Source organism: Neoarius graeffei, chromosome 15 (assembly GCF_027579695.1).
Source record: "Neoarius graeffei isolate fNeoGra1 chromosome 15, fNeoGra1.pri, whole genome shotgun sequence".
Taxonomy (NCBI): domain Eukaryota; kingdom Metazoa; phylum Chordata; class Actinopteri; order Siluriformes; family Ariidae; genus Neoarius; species Neoarius graeffei.
The window spans coordinates 65,742,091-65,757,285 of record NC_083583.1 but is presented as its reverse complement, the minus strand read 5'-3'; the positions used below and the strand labels follow the sequence as shown (position 1 = coordinate 65,757,285).

General features: G+C 40.2%; 1 protein-coding gene across 2 annotated transcripts in view; it reads left to right on the top strand.

Annotated features, from left to right (window-relative positions):
* Positions 1 to 14,876, top strand: part of lpar3 (lysophosphatidic acid receptor 3) — a 38,886-nt gene extending 24,010 nt beyond the window's left edge. For both annotated transcript variants that reach the window (XM_060941765.1, XM_060941766.1), the window contains exon 3: positions 14,091 to 14,876. In XM_060941765.1, the coding sequence (XP_060797748.1) occupies positions 14,091 to 14,416 (326 nt within the window). In that variant the 3' untranslated portion in view covers positions 14,417 to 14,876. The remainder of the gene's footprint in view (positions 1 to 14,090) is intronic.
* The last annotated feature ends 319 nt before the right edge of the window (positions 14,877 to 15,195 follow it).

Below are 15,195 nucleotides of genomic sequence, written 5' to 3'. Positions count from 1 at the left end.
TCTCAAATATTTCTTCGGACAAGTCAACTTCACATTCGGACAAGTAAATTTCCTTTCAACTTGCCCGACAGGACAAGTGAGTTCAAAAGTTAACGTAGAGCCCTGGCATTTTAGATGAGAGTGTGGAAGAGGAAAGCTATTCCACTAAACTATAAACCTTAAATTGACTTTATTGCTATTTCAGTGCAGTGCACATTTTCAGAAGCAAAAGCATTTTATATATTTATTTCAATGTGATTTGACTGCTTTTGAGTCCATTGCTGTTAATTTGGACTGAGTTACTGTCTTGTCAGTATTGTTTTCAGGTACAAAATCAAAATATAAGTTGTGATAATCTTGAGAAGGCTCTTTTTAATTTTAGGGGGCGGTCATTATTTATAGGGGAGGGGGGCTATGAATTTATGGGGGGGGTCATGAAAAAGTGACACTACTTTGTACGGAGAAGAGGAGATTATTGCCTCCTACAATGATGTGGCTTGGGGATATTCTGCAAAAATTTTCAGCCTTGCTGCGCTCGGCAACAACATGTACCCCTAAAGTCTACTTTTCTAGCCCAAAATCAATGACATAGTGTATTATGAACTGTATGAAATGTGGTGGCCTGAATGCAGGTACCGCATGCATTCGGGCCACCGCATTTTCCATTTGGGCCAGTAACTTTTCAATTCCACTGGCCCAATGGGCCACCAGTGGTAAATGCTTAATGTCTAGGCCTGAAAAAAGTTGAGACAAAGTACAAATTGTAAATAAAAACGGAATGCAATAATTTACAAATCTCAAAAACTGATATTGTATTCACAATAGAACATAGACAACATATCAAATGTCGAAAGTGAGACATTTTGAAATTTCATGCCAAATATTGGCTCATTTGAAATTTCATGACATCAACACATCTCAAAAAAGTTGGGACGGGGCAATAAGAGGCTGGAAAAGTTAAAGGTACAAAAAAGGAACAGCTGGAGGACCAAATTGCAACTCATTAGGTCAATTGGCAAGAGGTCATTAACATGACTGGGTATAAAAAGAGCATCTTGGAGTTGCAGCGGCTCTCAGAAGTAAAGATGGGACGAGGATCACCAATCCCCCTAATTCTGCGCCGACAAATAGTGGAGCAATATCAGAAAGGAGTTCGACAGTGTAAAATTGCAAAGAGTTTGAACATATCATCATGTACAGTGCATAATATCATCAAAAGATTCAGAGAATCTGGAAGAATCTCTGTGCGTAAGGGTCAAGGCCGGAAAACCATACTGGGTGCCCGTGATCTTTGGGCCCTTAGATGGCACTGCATCACATACAGGCATGCTTCTGTATTGGAAATCACAAAATGGGCTCAGGAATATTTCCAGAGAACATTATCTGTGAACACAATTCACCATGCCATCCACCGTTGCCAGCTAAAACTCTATAGTTCAAAGAAGAAGCCATATCTAAACATGATCCAGAAGCGCAGATGTCTTCTCTGGGCCAAGGCTCATTTAAAATGGACTGTGGCAAAGTGGAAAACTGTTCTGTGGTCAGACGAATCAAAATTTGAAGTTCTTTATGGAAATCAGGGACGCCGTGTCATTCGGACTAAAGAGGAGAAGGACGACCCAAGTTGTTATCAGCGCTCAGTTCAGAAGCCTGCATCTCTGATGGTATGGGGTTGCATTAGTGCGTGTGGCATGGGCAGCTTATGCATCTGGAAAGACACCATCAATGCTGAAAGGTATATCCAGGTTCTAGAGCAACATATGCTCCCATCCAGATGACATCTCTTTCAGGGAAGACCTTGCATTTTCCAACATGACAATGCCAAACCACATACTGCATCAATTACAGCATCATGGCTGCGTAGAAGAAGGGTCCGGGTACTGAACTGGCCAGCCTGCAGTCCAGATTTTCCACCCATAGAAAACATTTGGCGCATCATAAAACGGAAGATACGACAAAAAAGACCTAAGACAGTTGAGCAACTAGAATCCTACATTAGACAAGAATGGGTTAACATTCCTATCCCTAAACTTGAGCAACTTGTCTCCTCAGTCCCCAGACGTTTACAGACTGTTGTAAAGAGAAAAGGGGATGTCTCACAGTGGTAAACATGGCCTTGTCCCAACTTTTTTGAGATGTGTTGATGTCATGAAATTTAAAATCACCTAATTTTCTCTTTAAATGATATATTTTCTCAGTTTAAACATTTGATATGTCATCTATGTTCTATTCTGAATAAAATATGGAATTTTGAAACATCCACATCATTGCATTCCATTTTTATTTACAATTTGTACTTTGTCCCAACTTTTTTGGAATCAGGGTTGTACAAATATATATGGACCTAACCAGGGGTTAAATTGGGATTGGTTATGTGGGGGGGCTCTGCCTCGTACCCGCCCCTGCCCCCGCCGCCCTGCCCCAATATACTTTTTGGAAAATAACCCTCTAATTTGATAACCATATCATATTGCACAGAGATATACACCTTATCTGTGTGTTGTAGGCCTATGTGTGTCTTGTAGTGCCCCCCTACACATTATGGCAGTTTGAATGTAGATTGGTTGGCCAATGTAACAGATTGTACAGGTTGTTGTACATTGGTTTGAAGGAAATGATTAGTGGGGGGTCTGGGGGTCCTCCCCCAGAAGTTTTTTATTATCATGCATGTTATTTGCTGAATTCTGGTGCATTTTAATAAGTTGTTAGCTGACTTTACAGAGGTAGGTTGAGCAATATCATGTTAAATCTTGTCACATGCCTACAGGTGAAAAATGTGAAGGAGAAATGTTCAGTGAGAAAATTTGAAGGCTTGCACAATCTTAAACCAAAACAGTTGATTTATTTTGGAGGATAAATGTTAAATATGCCAAAACACTGTCAGTCAAATTGTCAATCAAATATATTCATGCAGTGAATGCAACCAAATACAAACAACACTATAACATTGGAAGCATTTATTATTATTGTTATTATTATGTATTCAATTATTTATTTGGCATGTGGTGCTTTTTGTATTGTCTAGAACATACATAAGATGAGCATATTATAGCAGCAAAATAGAAGCACAATCATTTGAATGCAGCAAAAGTTCTGCTGCATTCAAATGATTGTGCTTCTATTTTGCTGCTATAATATGCTCATCTTATGTATGTTCTAGACAATACAAAAAGCACCACATGCCAAATAAATAATTGAATACATAATAATAATAATAATAATAATAGAGCAATTCCAGCGTTATGGACGTGACACTTGAACTCAAAATGGCAACAAATGACCCAGTGCATGTTTTATTGTCTCCCAGTATTTAAACAGGTGTTGCATATTTTAAGGCTGTACCATACTGGAGAAGTGATAGAAGAAGAACAATTCCCATAGTACATCTAGGGCATGCCAGAAAATGCCAATAAAAGATACGTTATGGATGTGACAGAAAAAGTATCACTTTTCTTGGGTGACTGTACATTTTTATCAAACTCTGTGAAATCGTAAACCTAATGTCGAAATGGAGATATCCATTTGATAGAGGGGTCCAAGGTGAATATTAAAAAAATCTTTGTTTAAAATATTTTGTATTTCATGCAGAGTTTCGGAAGGAAAAGTCAGCGTTATGGATGTGACGAAATTTCGTTATGGATGTGACGCGTCTGAAATAGACATGGCATATGTTTAGAAAATCAGCAATTTAACCACCATAACCCTTTGAAAAACTCTCTAAATATCAGCTAAAACTATCAAAGTTCTTAAATAATATTTAGGATGGCTATTGTTTTGCTGTTTTGTGGATTTTAGCATACATTTCTGTGGCTTGTGACAATAATATAGAATTGTGCAAAGTTGATCAAAGTTGATTTTAGCTTGGGTTTTACATTATAAGAAAGAAAGACTGACAGTGACATATTAGGTTGGTTACAAATTGGTTCAACTTATTCACATCTGTAAAATACAGGCCTAGGTGAGATCTCTGGGAGTGGTTTTGATGTATTACATGTTGCTTTATTTTTGCATGGTGAGGTTGACATTTACATGGAATTGCCCAATAATAATTACACTAATCTCATCTCATCTCATTATCTCTAGCCGCTTTATCCTTCTACAGGGTCGCAGGCAAGCTGGAGCCTATCCCAGCTGACTACGGGCGAAAGGCGGGGTACACCCTGGACAAGTCGCCAGGTCATCACAGGGCTGACACATAGACACAGACAACCATTCACACTCACATTCACACCTACGGTCAATTTAGAGTCACCAGTTAACCTAACCTGCATGTCTTTGGACTGTGGGGGAAACCGGAGCACCCGGAGGAAACCCACGCGGACACGGGGAGAACATGCAAACTCCGCACAGAAAGGCCCTCGCCGGCCACGGGGCTCGAACCCGGACCTTCTTGCTGTGAGGCGACAGCGCTAACCACTACACCACCGTGCCGCCCTAATTACACTAATAATACACTAATAATATTAACAATAAATAATAATAAATTAACATTAAATTAAATATTAACAATAAATAATAAAACACTAATAATATTAACAATACAATGAACATAATCATTATCATATTTTTTATTATTAAAAACAAAATATCAAATAATACTGAAGAGGGGAAAAAATAATACTGATCTAAATATGTTGTGTTTTTATTTTTAGACAGTATGTGTTTTGCTAAACACATACTGTCTAAAAATAAAAACACAAATGATCTAAATATGTTGTGTTTTTATTTTTAGACAGTATGTGTTTTGCTAAACACATACTGTCTAAAAATAAAAACACAACATATTTAGATCAGTATTATTTTTTCCCCTCTTCAGTATTATTTGATATTTTGTTTTTGATAATAAAAAATATGATAATGAACTGGCGGCACGGTGGTGTAGTGGTTAGCGCTGTCGCCTCACAGCAAGAAGGTCCTGGGTTCGAGCCCCGGGGCCGGCGAGGACCTTTCTGTGTGGAGTTTGCATGTTCTCCCCGTGTCCGCGTGGGTTTCCTCCGGGTGCTCCGGTTTTCCCCACAGTCCAAAGACATGCAGGTTAGGTTAACTGGTGACTCTAAATTGACCGTAGGTGTGAATGTGAGTGTGAATGGTTGTCTGTGTCTATGTGTCAGCCCTGTGATGACCTGGCGACTTGTCCAGGGTGTACCCCGCCTTTCGCCCGTAGTCAGCTGGGATAGGCTCCAGCTTGCCTGCGACCCTGTAGAAGGATAAAGCGGCTAGAGATAATGAGATGAGATGAGATGATAATGAACTGACATCTCCCCCTTCCCCCTGGCTAATTTCTGTCGATAACTGGGGACTATGGAAATTGAACTCGTCAAATGCACAGACAGTTCGTTCAAGCACCTCTGATGGATTAGGATCGTATGCAGGTAAAAGGGGAGACGGTGTACGGAGAAAATTGTAAACAAGTCACAACACTGAAACACAAGCCCAAAAACCCGCAAACCACGACTTCTGATTTTTTTTTAAAGCGAGCTCACAAAAAAAGAAACCCCAAAGTCGCTTATAAAAAGCAGAATTGGCAACCCACGCAGTGTTCCAGAAACCAGAATCTCTGATCGCAAGTTCTGTTCTAAATAGCTTTGACAGGTCGTCTTGTTATCAGGAAAACTATGATCTATCTCATAAAAGTCATGGGTTTATTGATTAATAAAACAATATTTAATTATTCAGAACTGAAAATCGTGAAAAGGGTTTGTTGCTTTTGATGTGTGCGTGATCATATGCCATCCGCTCCGAGCTTATGTGCCGGGGCTCAGCCCCGGACAGCCCCAGCCCAATTTAACCCCTGGACCTAACTGTATATACATATAGTGTACACTACTGTTCAAAAGTTTGGGGTCACCCAGACAATTTTGTGTTTTCCATGAAAAGTAACACTTTTATTTACCACCATAAGTTGTAAAATGAATAGAAAATATAGTCAAGACATTTTTCTGGCCATTTTGAGCATTTAATTGACCCCACAAATGTGATGCTCCAGAAACTCAATCTGCTCAAAGGAAGGTCAGTTTTATAGCTTCTCTAAAGAGCTAAACTGTTTTCAGCTGTGCTAACATAATTGTACAAGGGTTTTCTAATCATCCATTAGCCTTCTGAGGCAATGAGCAAACACATTGTACCATTAGAACAATGATAGATGATCCTGACAGGAAATGGACTTGGTTTCATGAGTGCTGTGTTGTGCTGTAGACATCTGTAGAGATCTATTTTCAATTCTGAGAAGTGAATTTCAGGGTTTTTTCTAGAAAAATTTAGTATGAGGGCGCTCACCATGGCGAGGGAGCGAAGCGGGGGGGGATGGTGCCGGTTGTGTAGCCTTTGAAAAATGCTCCAATGGGACATTCTGAGGCTATCTGAGAGGGAAATTGTAACAAATTGTCTGTCAACATTGAAAAAGAAAGAAGTAATCTTCCTCTGCCCCGGACAGTCTTTGGCTTTCTTCCATTTCGTGCCGCGGGATGACATCTTTAAATGCCCAAGTGTCAACAAAAACAACTCGCGAACTACTTCTGTCAAAAGCTCCCGCGCCAGTAGGTGAAAGGTCATTCAGTCTCGAGAAATCTCGCTCTACAAGTCAGCTGACCTTGTATGTAACCCATGTCAAATCTCGCGAGAGCAGCCGCGACAAGTAAACAACTAAACAACATGGTGTCTCAGTCTGGAAAACGCCAATTCGGATTGTTTTTGCACCGTCTGGCGGTGTATCTACTATGATTGGAATATTTTTGGAGCAATTATAACGTATTTGATGATCAGACACATTGTCACGTAGTGTTGCTGGGATGTTTTCACGGAGTCGGTAAGGGGGCGCACGCCGAGAGTAAGAGGGCGCAGCGCCCCTGTTCCCCTGTTTAGACGAAAGCCTGAATTTCATGTCAGAAGTTGTGGTGATCAAAATGGTGACGTAACAAAGATCTTAATCTTAATGGAGACACCCCCCTCTCCATCCCCTGCTGATTTACTGCACCCTTCCACCCATTTGTGTTTGTCAGCTGCATTGTGAACTGTTGTCACGAAGAGGCTTAACAAAGTGTCTAATCTAAATGAAAGGGTTTACATTATTTAGTTTATGTAAATAACAGTTGTGGTTTAATTTACTTTAGGGCATGATGGTATTAAATGGAAAAGCTATTACAGGTGAATTGCAAAAATAAAACAGGAACAGTAAAAACCAAACCCATTAATAAGTAAACAGTGCAAACAAAAAAAGAGAGAGAAATTAGCTGACGAGAGAAAGGTCACAGAAATGTCACATACTGTTTCTACCACAATCCAATATTTACACTACCGTTCAAAAGTTTGGGGTCACCCAGACAATTTTGTGTTTTCCATGAGAAGTCACACTTTTATTTACCACCATAAGTTGTAAAATGAATAGAAAATATAGTCAAGACATTTTTCTGGCCATTTTGAGCATTTAATCGACCCCACAAATGTGATGCTCCAGAAACTCAGGCTACATCCACATGACAACGGCAACGAGATGTTATTTAAAAATATATCGCGTCCAAATGGGCAACGATCAGTAAAATATCAGGTCCATATGGCAATGCAACGCTTGCTGAAAACGATGCAATACACATGCCACACCTCTAGGGGCGCTGTAAGACGGTCCCTTCGGAGACACCAGAACAATAGAAGAAGTAAGGACGCATGCGCATAAACTATTATGCGCGAGACTTCATATTAGCCACAAAGTCAGGAAAATCTGTTCGTAAAATTACATTATAATGACCAAATACAATGAAAAGTATTTTTCCAGTCTCACCTGTGAAAGGTAATCCCATGTGATCTCGTTTGGACGGCAAACCTGTTGGTACAGTTAAACGCAGCTAATCTTTATTCTCCACTTTGACCTATCCAATATGGCGGCGAGGATGACGTATGATTCTACGCGGAAGGCGGCATCTTTAATGGTCCGGAATAAATTGAATGCTACACGTTGATGGATTAATTTGTTGTTTCTCACCTGTGAAAGGTAATCCCATGTGATCTCGTTTGGACGGTAAACCTGTTGGTACAGTTAAACGCAGCACATGAATCTTTATTCTCCGCTTTGACCTATCCAATATGGCGGCGAGGATGACGTATGATTCTACGCGGAAGGCGGCGTCTTTAATGGTCCGGAATAAATTGAATGCTACACGTTGATGGATTAATTTGCTCTTCTACGCCCTTTTTGAGGAATGTATTGTCGGACTTAAACCAACATCTGAAGAGGTGAGATCGCTCCTTTTTTTCCCTATTTTTGCTGGCGGGATTGACTCTGCCCTAAGGGCAGAGTCTCTCTCTCTCTCTCTCTCTCTCTCACTTTGCACCATTACACAATAAATATTCACAGTGAAAATATTTTGTAAGCGCGTTTCATGAACCAAGTTATAGGATTTGTTGACAACTCGCATCGAGTTCGTTACACTTCTACCCGGCATGAAGCACTCACAGTCATGTGGTTGTGACGTCATCGTAAACAAATCCGTTCTACTCATCCAGACGACTTCACAACGGCAACGTTGCCAGATCTTTCCACTCTGGAACCCGTTCTCAAAAAGATTGCGTTTTGGGCACCCAAAACGCCGGTGCCGTGTGGACGCCAGGCCTAAACGATAAGCAATTGTATCGGAGTCACCTGAATCCGTTGCCGTGTGGACAGGGCCTTAGTAGAATTTAGCTAGAGTGGTCATTTACCACATTAGCAATGTATAGAGTGTATTTCTGATTAGTTTAAAGTGATCTTCATTGAAAAGAACAGTGCTTTTCTTTCAAAAATAAGGAAATGCCAAAGTGACCCCAAACTTTTGAATGGTAGTGTGTGTGTATGTGTATATATATATATATATATATATATATATATATATATATATATATATATATATATATAGTGTATGTATACTTCAACAATTGTGGAAGAAGTGTCAAAGGTAATGCTGTTCCTTTAAGTTTTCCACCCACAGCAATTGTCTTCAGGTCAGGTTTTTGTGAATCGCGATTCTCCAGTAACATGAAAAGCTGCATTTTTGGTTTTATTAAAGATCCTCCTGAGGACACGGTTCAACTTTTAACTATTACCTACTTATAGTTTCTAAATTGCTGTAGTATAAAAGGAATAAAATATATTTAGGACCTGCTATAATAGGAAAATAATAAACATTGGGATTGTACTGCATAACAGAAGCCCACAGTTGATCATTTTCCTTTAACAACGTTCCCTGGTGTGTTTTATTCTTTATACAGCATGCACACAGTAAGTAGCCAGTAGCAGAAACATGCTTTCTGCTAATGCTCTAAGCATTCCTGAAATACCACAATAATAAACATTCTCAATAACCCAGGGGCAATGGAAGCTTTTTTTTTCTGACAATTCCTTGTGGTTATTCAAAAAATTACTACTAAATAAGCCATTCCTGACACTTACACTTATCATGTATAAATATTTTAAAAAAAATCAAGGGTATGTCTCATCTCATCTCATTCTCTCTAGCCGCTTTATCCTGTTCTACAGGGTCGCAGGCAAGCTGGAGCCTATCCCAGCTGACTACGGGCGAAAGGCAGGGTACACCCTGGACAAGTCGCCAGGTCATCACAGATCAAGGGTATGTTTTGTATCATATTCTTGGAGCCCCTGGAAGGAGAAACTTAAGGGTTTTTTGTTTGTTTGTTTTTGTTTTTTGCCATTTTTTGCTACCACAGAAAACATTGGGTCAAAAAGCTTCGAAACTGAACTGCCACATGTGCAACATGCATTCCCTGCTTTTCCTGCAGATATTTTATTATGAGATTATAGGGGATGGTAGCTTACATGTGGTCCATACTAACCACAGAGGATTCCCCAGTTGATGTGGTTATGTTGTAAAATCTTAATGGCAAAACATTTCAGTCGAGTGAGTGGTGCTACAGTTGTGTATAGTGTAGTGATTGGGTGGAATAAGCCCAATTATTGCCCCTTATACTGGCAGTGGTTTGAGTATTTCTGTTGTATGTTCATGTGTGTTCTAATGCTGAAAACAAAATCATTATTGTACTGCTGAAGAACACTGTTATTCCTGAACACAAGCCCCTACATGCGCTACAGCATTGATTTACATACATTGTGTTTAGTTGACAGAATTTCACATCATCCTTAAAGCTGTGTTTGTTCCATGAAATACCTCCACCAGCTTTGTTGGAGAAAGTTATGTTTTCACCTCCATTTGTTTTTTTGTTTGTCTGTTCCCAATATAACTCAAAAAGTAGTTAACAGATTTTGATGAAAGTTTGAGGAAATGTGGGCCATGGTCCGAGGAACAATTGATTTAGATTTTGATGCAAATTCCAATATGTGGCTTGGTGGAGGGCACTCTACCAAATGCCCTTCTAGTTGAGATTTGCATCTCTTCTACATATTCCACCCTTACTGTGATATAGCAACCAACAAAATTCAAGTGAATAGCAAACAGTAGCGGGGCGGCACGATGGTGTAGTGGTTAGCGCTGTCGCCTCACAGCAAGAAGGTCTGGGTTCGAGGACGGTGAGGGCCTTTCTGTGTGGAGTTTGCATGTTGTCCACGTGGGTTTCCTCCGGGTGCTCCGGTTTTCCCTACAGTCCAAAGACATGCAGATTAGGTTAACTGGTGACTCTAAATTGACCGTGAGTGTGAATGGTTGTCTGTGTCTATGTATCAGCCCTGTGATGACCTGGCAACTTGTCTAGGGTGTACCCCGCCTTTCGCCCGTAGTCAGCTGGGATAGGCTCCAGCTTGCCTACGACCCTGTAGAACAGGATAAAGCGGCTAGAGATGAGATGAGCAAACAATAACATTTCAGGTGGAAAAAAGGAAAAACATACAATAACATGGTTGCATGAGTATGCATACCCCTTAACTAATACTAAACACCTTTTGCTTGATTTGCCCTAACCCATCCTCTTCTGATCAATACCTTTTGACAATGAGATCCCATACACTCACCAGCCACTTTAATAGGAACTTGTTCTTAATTCTAAGATTCCTGTTCTTGGCTGGCAGGAGTGGAAGCCAATGTGGTGTCCTGCTGTTGCATACTGAGATGCTTTTCTGATCACCACAGTTGTAAAGAGTGATTATATGAGTTACTATATCCTTCCTGGCAGCTTAAACCAGTCTGACCATTTTCCTCTGACCTCTCTGATCAATAAGACGTTTCCACCCACAGAACTGTCACTAACTCACTCAGTGTGTTTTTTTCCCCCCGCACCATTCTGTGTAAACTCGAGAGACTGTTGTTTGTGTGTGAAAACCCCAGGAGATCAGCAGTTTCTGAAATATTCAAACCAGTCCATCTAGCACCAACACCCATGCCACAATGAAAATCACAGAGATCACAATTATTCCCATTCTGATGTTTGAAGTGAACATTAACTGAAGGTCTTAATTTGTATTTGCATGATTTTATGCATTGTGCTGCTGTCAAGGGATTGGCTAATTAGATAACTGCAGAAGACAGCAGGTATATGGTTGTACCTAATAAAGTGGCCAGTGACTGTACATGTTTTGTAAGCTTATTGTGGACCATAGCTTCAGCAGTCAGATGAACCAAGGAGAAACTCCTACAGAAACAACTGACCTTTATCTGGGGTTAATCAGAATCACTTCATCAGTGACTAGTGATTATTACAATGATGATTAATTTTGAAACTTCCCAGAAGAGTGGAAATTATTTTAACGGCAATGGGGGACTAAATCTGGAATGGGATGTTTGAAAAGCACAAACAGGTGTGATGGTCAGGTGTCCATAAACTTTTGGTCATATAGTGTATAGTTTCTTCCTAAATGCAGACTGACTGGAATAGGTTCTCCTCAACCTACTCACTGACTGACTGACTGACTTCCCTTCCCACGCCAAGTGGCGCATCGGGGCGGCACCGTTTCACAGCCCTCGGCCTCTCGCCTACTACATAGCTAGGGTTGCAGAGGGGGGCTAGTCCTCTGGTAACCACGAGAGTTTAACTCCCTACTCGCATCTGTATTGCAGCGTGCCTTGCCAGATGGTAGTAGGTACCATTTTTATGATGATCTTTGGTATGACCCAACCGTGAATAGAACTCACGATCTCCCAATCGAGAGGCGGACACACTACCACTAGGCCACTAGCCGGTCTCAACCTACTCACACCTGTGGACAATATAGAGTAGCCAGTTCACCTACTCTACATGTCTTTGGAGTGTGGGAGTAAACTGGAGCACTCAGAGGAAACCCACACAAACTTCACACAGAATGGCCCCAGTTGGCTGGCAGGTTCAAACCCCGAACCTTCTTGCTGTGAGGTGACAGCGATGACCACTACACCACCATACCTATTTGATATTGTTTGCATTAATTTCTGAAATGTGTTGTTTATAAATCTAGCTAGCTAACTATCACTTTCTTCTTTAGCTAGCAGCTTAGCTGCATTTTAGGTGGAAATGGCAGACTATTAAAACTGCTTAGAAAAATATTATGATGCTCAAAACATAACATGAAAATTAAGAGGAAAAAAAAGAAAATGTTGTTAACTCTTTTCACAGGGTTAGAGATGGCCTGCATGCAGAGAAAGTCACAGAGGGGGAAAAGTTTAATTTTACATATTCTGTCATAGCCTCGGAATCCTTTTATGAATATGCAGTCAAAAACAGGATCCTACACTTAAGGGGATTAATAACTTTATTAGGAACACCCATCCACCTGCTGTTTTATGCAGTTATCTAATCAGTCAATCCCTTGACAGCAGCACAATGCATAAAATCATGCAGATACAAATCAAGAGCTTCAGGTAATGTTCACCTCAAACATCAGAATGGGAATAATTGTGATCTCTGCGACTTTCACTGTTGCATGGGTGTTAGGGCCAGATGGACGGGTTTGAGTATTTCAGAAACTGCTGATCTCCTGGGGTTTTTCACACACAACAGTCTCTAGAGTTTACACAGAATGATTAAAAAAAAAAAACACTGAGTGAGAGATAGTTCTGTGGGTGGAAACGCCTTATTGATCAGAGAGGTCAGAGGAAAATGGCCAGATTGGTTCAAGCTGCCAGGAAGGATATAGTAACTCATATAATCACTTTACAACCGTGGTGAGCAGAAAAGCATCTCAGCATGCAACAGCAGGACACCACATTGGCTTCCACTCCTGCCCACCAAGAACAGGAATCTTAGAATTAAGAACAAGTTCCTATTAAAGTGGCCAGTGAGTGTATTAAAACTGCATGGCTCTGTAGTATAAGATTCCAGGCGCTAAACTGGCCTGCCTCCAGTTGAGACCTGTCTCCCATTAAAAACATCATGAAACACTGCTGAAAACAGCAGCTGAAATCCTATATCAGCCAAGAATGGGACAACATTTCATTTTCAAAACTACAGCAATTGGTCTCCTCAGTTCTCCAACATTTACAGATTGTTGTTAAATGTAGAGGCAATGCAACACAGTGGTAAACATGCCCCTGTCCCAACTTTTTTGAAACGTGTTGCTGGCATCAACTTCAAAATCGGGTGGTGCAAGTGGTTAGCATGGTCGCCTCACAGCAAGAAGGTTCTGGGTTCAAACCCAGCGGCTGGTGAGGGCCTTTCTGTGTGGAGTTTTCATGTTCTCCCTGTGTCTGCATGGGTTTCCTCCGGGTGCTCTGGTTTCCCCCACAATCCAAAGACATGCAGTTAGGTTGGTGTGGGGCGGCCTTGGGCTGAGGTGCCCTTGAGCAAGGTACCTAACCCCTGACTGCTCCCTGGGTGCTCTGGGCTACCCACTGCTCTGAGTGTGTGTGTGTTCACTGCTTCAGATGGGTTAAATGCAGAGGATGAATTTCACTGTGCTTGAAGTGTGCATATGACAAATAAAGGTTTCTTCTTCTTCTAAAATGAGCACATATTTTTCAAAAAACAATAAGATTTCTCAGTTTCAACATTTGATATGTTGTCTTTGAACTATTTTCAATGAAAGATAGTATTTCCATGATTTACATATCACCACATTCTGTTTTTATTTACAGTTTACACAGCATCCCAACTTTTTGGACATGGGGCTATAGAACATTGTGCTTCCCCGTGTGTGTGTGTGTGTTTTGTGTGTGTAAGTACTGAATTCATATGCTCTAATATAGCTTTATTTCTTCTTCTTGTAGGGGTTTTTGTGATCTGTTGGACACCTGGTCTTATTGTGCTTCTCCTGGATGGCTTAAATTGTGATAAATGCCATTTGCTGAAGTTTAAGCATGGATTGGTTCTTCTGGCTATTCTCAACTCTGTGATGAATCCTATCGTATACTCTTATAAGGATGATGAGATGTGGTCCACCATCAAGAATTTGCTGCGATGTGTCTGTAATGGCACCCGTCGCCAGAGGTCATCTAAGGCCAACACTCGTGCTGCCAGCTCAAGCACAGAAATGAATACAAGTCTACGTCTCATGGATGATAAAAACACAACGCAGGACATGCTGAAGACCTAATAGCTCTGCTGTGTTACATAGGCATTCATATCCAGAGCAGTGAATTTTCATGTACAGTTTTGCAAAAAAAAAATCCCACTGGTTCTTTGAAATGATGTGTTTTGTTATTAGCAAAAGACTTAAACAATCATTACACCCTGTGAGAAATGTTAGAAAGTAGAGCCCAATAGCAGCTTTTTTTCTGTTTGACCTCAATAATATGTTAGTTCTGTCCTTTCAGGTTTCTTTCTTTCTTTCTTTCTTTCTTTCTTTTATTTATTTATTTTTTTAGTGTGACTTAGAAATTGTATACTATGTCAACCTTAGGCCAGAGTTGACTTTTTATTATTATTATTATTATTATTATTATTATTATTATTATTATTATTTATATGTGAGGTGCTTTAAGTCATGTCTTTTTAAAATATGTCTCGCACTTTTTTATAATATCTGTAAAAATTAAATGCACAAATATCCAGAACTGTGGATTTGTAACTACTGTATTTTATTTTAAAGCGAATCTTAATGGTTTGAATATAAAGTCTAATTTGTTGATGTAAACATATTTCTCAATTTTATATGGACTCAACAAAAGCCACCTGAGCCAGGCATTCTTTATGAGCTCCAACATGTCGTTCACCAGAGGAAGGGTGAAGGAAGGGTCTGTCCCATTTAGAGCTTTCATACAAGCCTTTGAAAATTCATTCATTCATTCATCTTCATTCATTAACCACTTTATCATGCTCAGGGGTTGCAGTCCTTTGAACAGTGAGCATGAGGCAAAAATACACCCTTATGTG